Raw genomic sequence first — 7,527 nt, forward strand, 5'->3', positions numbered from 1 at the left:
AGCCCAGGGCTGCTGCCATGCTGGTCCTGCATCTACAGGAGCTCAGCCCTCTGACACCCACGCTGGGGGCTGTTGCTATGACACCCACGCCCGGGGCTGTTGCCATGCTGGTCCCCTGTCTGCAGAAGCTCAGCCCTCTGACACCCACGCTCGGGGCTGCTGCTATGCTGGTGGCCTGTCTGCAGGAGCTCAGCCCTCCCGCGGGATGAGTTGGGGACACTGGTCCGCAGACGCTAGCTTCCACGTGGAAAACACGACGAGCGTCCGCCATCTCATCTCCACTCCCCCTCGTTGCCGAGGGGCTAAAATGTGCTCATGAGCCCGCACAGCCTTGCTGATGTTTAATGTGTCCTTGCCTTGAGCGATGGCAGTTTGTAAAGTGCACAATGGCCTTAAACACACTTCATCACACTCACTGGGACAGGAGGCTCGTACAAAACACATTTTAATACATGATATCTTCCAACACAGCACCAGCCACAGAGGACAATATATACATGCGTTTCCCTAGGATCTCAGTGCGCAAGTCACACTCAAGGCGGCATGGTAAACCCTAGGGCGCGAGTTGCCTCTGTGATCACAGCGGACTGAGCGTCTTCTGCGAGGGGTGGCCGCACTGATTGTCCGATTGAGCCCCAGGTGACCTGTTCGCTCGCTTTAGTATCAGGTTCTCTCTCTCTCGACCCAACAACTAGATCCCAAACTCCCGCCAGACGCAGGGCAGGCGCCTGTGTTCCGGGTGGTTCCGCCAAATGGTCTCACTCATCTTCACAGGTGACAGCAAGGGGCCCATTCCCATCCCCTTCGGCTAAAGAACACAGAGGAGTCGCACTGAAGGCCGGATGGGCGATGGCTCGCGTCAGCGTAGATCTAGGCTCCTGAAGACGAAGTCCCAGTCCCGCTACCACAGCGGGACATCCGAAGGAATGCCAGGCTCCGCGGCCTCTGCCCGTCACGCTCACACGGAGCCGCCTCGCGCCCACCGCCCTGTGCTTCCCAGCAACCAGGGGACACGTTTCATGAAACTGGAGACTCGCGTTTAAAACTGCGAGCGTCAAGCACCCCGTTTTACAATCCAACTCGGAAGCACCGCTCCGAGAACCCCTAGCTGCTCCCGGCTGAGAGAGGGGAGCATTCGAATGTTTTAAACATCCAGGCTTCGCCGTCCTGAGGGCACGAGGAAGGCTGAGCTTTCCCGGCAGTGGAACACGGAGCAGGAGCCGCAGCTTCTGACGGCAGCTTTCGCTTGGTTTTGTTTGATGTTTCCCTTCGGGGCAGGAGAAGTCCCGGCTCCTTCAGCGGAGAAACAGCCCCTCCGGTCGGAGGAGGTGACTCAGGCTGGGGTCCTGTTTCAGAGGCACCCAGGGCGGGAGCGCCGAACGAGCCTCCTCGTGTGGAAAAATGCGACGACTGGCAGAGCACACGCACGTTAAGCGAAGAAAACCCTGAGTTCTGTTTATGCTGATTATACTGATTGTAGTGACATCATCATAGCCTCGATCCCGTCCACGTCCACAGGGGAGAACAGCTCGCTAATCCATCTTTTCCTCCTTTTCCGCCCAGGGAAAGCCGGGGCGTTCGTTTAGGGCCCCGGACGCAGTAGCTGCTTCATCTGTGTGTGTGTGTGTGTTTTGCGGAAAACTGAGGACAACACTCCGGGACACACACACATTCCTGCTGAATGACAGGGGCTTGAACTCGGAAGGAGGGATGTCTTTGCTGAGAAACAGACACGCGAAGGACAGAACCTTCGGAATCCGCTGGCCTTGAGAACAGACCAGCGAGTGGAGCGGGCGGTGCAGCCGGGCACGCGCCACCCAGTGGCGGGCAGCGGAGTGGCAGCGGGATGAAAATAGCTCTTTCCTCTGCTCCTGCCAAAAATTTTCCATGATTTTGCTTTTTTGGAAACAATGACAGGAAGTTATCCGTTTCCAGGCCATAAACAAGGACTCGGTTACATAAACAAGGGCTCTGGCCCTGACCCCTTTCGGGGACAGGTCCCTCCCGGTCTCGCGTGGTGCGAGGGAGAGACGCGGGGCCCTGTCCTCGGGCCTGGACGGCGCTTCACTCCCAGTGGCCCCGAGGACTTGAGAAGCAGGACGCGGGCCCTCGGCTCCGTCCACAGGGGGCCCGGTTGGTGTGTGCCCCTCCTCACGCTCTCCCACACGCCCGAGCCGACAGCCATCTGCCCCATACACGCCCCAGTTTCTGCTTAACAGACTCATGTGGCTTGAATAATAGGTCCACACAACAACCCAAGGCCTGAGCCCTGGCCAACTTCATCGTGAACTAGGAAGTGTACCTGGGATTTGCTAGGAATCTTGGGGAGGAAGGAGAGAGAGAGAGAGCGAGAGAGCGAGAGAGAGAGAGAGAGGGCCCTCGTTTATGGAGCAGTCAGCCTGGGCCCTGGGCTGGTCCCAGCATCATCGGGGGACGCGGCTACCTCCCCGGGCCGGCACTGAAGCCTGATAAGGTGGCCGTTCCTGAGCCGGACACACCTGTGCCGCGTGCTGCACGCCGGGGGAGGGAGTCCAGGGTGGCCGTGGTGCGAGGGCAGGAAGGGAGACGGCGTTGCCTGAAGCAGCCGTGGCCGCAGGGAGTGTTCCAATTTTTTCCAGTTTTTTCCAGTTTTTTCCAGATGTGCACACTGGCCTCTGGGGATTCAGCAGAAAAGACGTGACCATCAAATGAACAAACCAGGAAAGATGACTTGGAGATGGAAACGCAGGGATCACCGGACACAGTGCTCAAAACACCCCAACCAAACCAAACAAGCGAAGTGGCCGCAGCGAATGGTCCGCGTCCGTGGATTTCAATTACCATGGTAACGTGTGCCGGGACCACACGGTCCGCCACCGGGCGCGGCGGGGAGTCCGCGGGCCCCCCAGGTGCGGCAGGGGCCCCGCGCCGCGGCCAGGCGTCCGGCTGCCCTACCAGTCCAGCTGCAGGTCGGCCTTGCTCCAGGCGTACTTGCCTCCGCGCTTGAGGAACGTCGCCTCGTCGAAGCCGCTGAACTTGATGGCCTCCTGCACGCCCACGTCCAGGATGGAGCGGGACGGGTCCTTGCGGCCCTCTCTGCAGTTCAGGAAGCGCATCTGGAAGGGCAGGGCAGACATGGGGGTTTCCGCGTCGTGTGCCCGTAAAACTCACCGCTGGACCCCAACCCGATCTGTCGGCATCCAACCATTTCAGTCCATGTCAGCCACGGGCCGAGAGCCACGGGCCACGGGCCGAGAGCCACGGGCCGGATGCCACGCTCGGCCTGCCCGGCCCGGGCACCGCCTTCGCGCTCTCACCTGACCCCGCACGCCCCACCAGGAAAACATGGAAGAAGTCGCTATGAACTACCTTTGATGAACTTGAAAACGATAAAAAGTCACAATAAGCGTTTCTCCAAAGACCAAATCCAACTTAAAAATTGCCGCCATAATTCTTATTAGACTCATTTTTTAAAAACAGGTCTTTGGTCTCAGGGCTCGATCCCCAGTGTGGGGCGTGCAGGAGGCAGCCGATCCATGGTTCTCTCTCATCATTGATGTTTCTGTCTCTCTCTCCTCCTCCCTTCCTCTCTGAAATCAATAAAAATATTTTTTAAATAAATAAATACAGGTCTTTGAATGGAATTATTTGTTCTGGTCTAGAAATATGGGCAAAATTTTATGAATCCAGACCCCTCCCTCCATCGCCAAAAAAAGAGCCACACAAAACAGGACAGGAAGAGGGGGAGCATTTTGAGGAGGGGGAGCTCCCTTCTCCCTGGGAGGGCAGTGGGGGGAGGGGTCATGGCGGCTCTAGAGAGGCACTGTCACCTCCTCCCAGCGAAGCCAAGGTCATCCAAGGTCAGGGGTTGCGGGCAGCCCCTGAGGCCTCGAAGGCCCTGAACCCTGTGGGGTGGCTTGTGCCGGGGGAACCCCGAGCCCCTGGCCTGGGGCACAGCAGAGGACACTCGGTCATGCCAGCTTCCGTGGGACGTCCGTGGACCCACAGCCACAGGAACCCATCCCTGAGGCTCAGAGCAAATACAGGGGCGGGTTCCCGCTGAGCCTGCCCAAGGGCGTGACCCAGAACTTGGCGCAGGGGCCGGGCTCGGGAACATGAATGCGACTCAGGGACCATGGAAACGTGCAATGCTGCCCTGGCCGGTGTGGCTCCGTGGATGGAGCGTCGGCCTGAGGACCAAAGGGTCCTGGGTTCGATTCTGCTCAAGCTCAGTTGCAGGCTCCTCCCTGGCCCAGGCCCTGCTCGGGGCTCGTACAGGAGGCAACCGATCAATATGTCTCTCTCACATTGATGTTTCTCTCTTTCACTCTCCCTAAAAATCAATGGGAAATATCCGAGGGTGAGGATTAACAAAAAAAAAAGAAAGATGAAACGCTGGCCCAGGACCCCCGGGGGCCAAGCACGATGCTCTGACTCGGCCCTCGTGGCTACCTCACCGCCTGCCGTGACCGCGCGTGGCCGTGGGGACACTCACATACTCATCCAGAATCAGGTAGGAGTCCTTCATCTGCAAAGGGAGAGGGGCAGGCTCAGTCTCACCTTCGGCCTCACGCTCGGGGTCTGTCCGCGGGTCTGTGTCTGTGGTCATTACCCCGGCTCCACGCTTCCCACCTCGCCTCAGTGGCTCTGGGCATGTCGCCCCCAGGTGAGCCTCCCCCCCCTCCCACCTCCCCCCCACTGCTCCCCCCCAACCCTCCAGGGCAGCGGGTGTGTGTGTTCCGACCCGACCCACCAGCCTCGAAGCCCAGGTTCCCCGCCCTGTGCCCGAAGGGTCCCGTGTCGCTTGGAAAAACGTCTCCCCTCTCCTCTCGCGGTGGGAGAGCCTGCTCTCGTTACCCAGTATTCCCAGTGGCCGATTCCCCTGGCACCCACTTCCCCCTTCTTCACCGTCTGTATTCCAGGAGGAGAGACCAGTGCTTATCTCTCACACCAGCCCTGCACAGCGGCACCACGCCCGCCGGAGGAGGGGGCACCCTGAGCTCACGCAAAGGCCGCAGGGCTGTCCTAGCCAGTGTGGCTCAGTGGATAGAGCGTCGGCCTGCGGACTGAAGGGTCCCGGGCTCGGTTCTGGTCACGGGCACATGCCCCGTTGCGGGCTCGACCCCCAGGAGGGGGCGTGCAGGGAAGGCCGCCGATCAATGATTCCCACCCATGGAAGGTTTTGATGTTTCTATCTCTCCCTCCCTTCCCCCTCTCTAAAATCAGGAAAGTAAACATATTTTTTTAAAAAAACAAAGGCCCCAGGGCTGGAGGGTGCAGGACAGATGGCGGCCTCAGCCCTAGACTGTCCTAGTCCCCCCGTCTCTACATGACCCCGTGGGGCTGGGGAGAGGGCCCCCTCGGAATGGATCTGAGCGTGCGGTGGGCCAGGCCGGCGCGGGCCGCCCACCTTGTCGTTGCACTCGGGCACCAGGCAGGGCACCTCGCGGTGCCGGTCCAGGAAGCCCTGGAACTCCTCCTTGCTGATGACGAAGCGCTCGGCCTCCCGCAGGGCGCCGTCCCCCGCGTTCTCCCCGTCGATGAGCAGGCACTGGAACACCTGGAACACACGTGTGCTTGGCGAGAGTGTCCCGTCGGGGGCCACCCACACCTGGGCCCCGCCCCCAGCTTCCTCTCTCCTGAGCTGAGGCGACGCCTCACTCTGAGGAACATTCTAGAAGGACATTGCTCTGGGACACTTGAGCTGGCCCTGGGGTTTAGGGAGCACAGATATTCTTAAAAGGCAGACACAGGAAGAACGGGTCTAGGTGATATTCTATCTGGTTTCAGCACCTCAGTTTCTGGACCACAGAATAGCAAATGCTCCTGGACGGATACGTGGGCCGTGCGGACACATCGAGCCCGGCCGGCGTGGCTCCGTGTTTGCGCACCAAAGCCTGGGTCGAGGGCTCGATCCCCCTTGTGGGGTGTGCAAGAGGCCGCACACGGTGCGGAGGGACCGTGGGCGAGCTGCGGGCGCTCACCTTCCAGCGCACCGGGTTCAGCTCCTGGATGTGCGTGCGCATGTCCTCGTCCACGTTGAAGCGGTTGATGACGGAGTTGATCTTGAAGGCCACGCGGTACTCCCTGCACCAGCGCCTCAGCTTCCGGAGGTTCTCCACGTGGTTGAGCTTCCCCTGGCCGCGGCCGATGAGGACGTTCACGTCTTCGTTGAAGCTGTCGCAGGAGATGGCGAGGATGTCCAGGTACTGGCCTGCGGGAAAGGGCGGCGGTCAGCTCTCCGCCGAGGACCCGGCCCTGTCGGCGGCTCCCACCTCCTCGGGATGAAACAGGCCTGCGTTACACGTTCGCTTTCGTTGTTTAAACACCGTGTGCCCTCGCCCCCCAGCACTCACGAAAATGTGCGCTACACTCGGTAAAACAGTCTTAGAAAAGAAGACACCTCACAGGACGCCGGCAATGTTCACACACGAGAGAAACTCTCCGCCCGTGTGTGTGTGTGTGTGTGTGTGTGTGTGTGTGTGTGTGAGTGTGTGTGTGTGTGTGTGTGAGTGTGTGTGTGTGTGTGTGTGTGTGAGCTTCTGCCAGCACGCCCTCCAGGTCTCACTCACTTCTCAGGGAGGTCAGTTTGTTGGATCTACGAGCTTTGCAGACTTACATCTTTTCATATATATATACATACTAGGGGCCCAGTGCATGAAATTTGTGCAAGGGGGCTCAGCCCCCACAGCCCCGGCTTCGTCCGGAAGGACATCCAGAAGGTCATTCAGCTGTCTGGTCTAATTAGCATATTACACTTTTATTATTTTACTAGAGGCCTAATGCACAAAATTCGTACAAGAGTAGGCCTTCCTTCCTCTGGCTGCTGGCACCGGCTTCCCTCTGGCACCCAGGACCCAGGCTTCCCTCAGAGCCCGGCTTTGTCTGGAAGGTCGTCCGGAAGGACATCTGGTCTAATTAGCATATTACACACACACACACACACACACACACACACACACATATATATATAATTGATTTCAGAGAGGAAGGAGGGGGAGAGGGAGAGAAACATCCATGATGAGGGAGAATCACTGACAGGCTGCCTCCTGCACGCCCCACACTGGGGATGGAGCCCCACAACCCGGGCCTGCGCCCTGACGGGAATCGAACCCTGACCTCCTGGTTCACAGGTGGATGCTCAGCCCCTGAGCCAGGCCGCCGGGCCAGTGGCTTACTTTCTAGGAGACTTAAGGGTGATAGCAAACAAGCAAAAAGGCGGGGCTTGCCTGCCGGTGGGGAAGCTGGAGCCCAGCCCCCTGCTCGCCAACCTGGCTGGCCCCCTGGGAGCTGAGCGCACGAGGACTGTTATCTGCCCGAGCACACATGTCTATGGGAGCCCTGCAGAACTCACTGCCGTTAACTCCACACGCAGCTCACGAAGAGATTAGAACGGGCCTGTTTGGTCCTGGTCCCGGCCCCGCAGGCCTGGTCCGGCCCAGGGAGGAAGGACATGCAGCCGTGCAGGGGACGGGCCTCGGGAGGGGGGCGCTCACCGTACTTCACGAACCAGCGCTCGCGGATGAGGCTGCCGTTGCTGACGATGCT

General features: G+C 59.6%; 1 protein-coding gene across 1 annotated transcript; it reads right to left on the reverse strand.

The window, feature by feature from the left end:
- Positions 1-425: 425 nt before the first annotated feature.
- Positions 426-7,524, reverse strand: LOC102425662 (radical S-adenosyl methionine domain-containing protein 2-like; the record flags this gene model as incomplete). Its single annotated transcript, XM_006109109.3, has 5 exons — positions 426-3,095; positions 4,475-4,507; positions 5,390-5,539; positions 5,964-6,193; positions 7,476-7,524. Coding segments are annotated over 5 exons (627 nt in total), but the record flags the coding sequence as incomplete, so codon positions are not given.
- Between the last annotated feature and the right edge of the window lie 3 nt (positions 7,525-7,527).

The sequence above is a fragment of the Myotis lucifugus genome, unplaced genomic scaffold (assembly GCF_000147115.1).
Source record: "Myotis lucifugus unplaced genomic scaffold, Myoluc2.0 scaffold_6010, whole genome shotgun sequence".
Taxonomy (NCBI): domain Eukaryota; kingdom Metazoa; phylum Chordata; class Mammalia; order Chiroptera; family Vespertilionidae; genus Myotis; species Myotis lucifugus.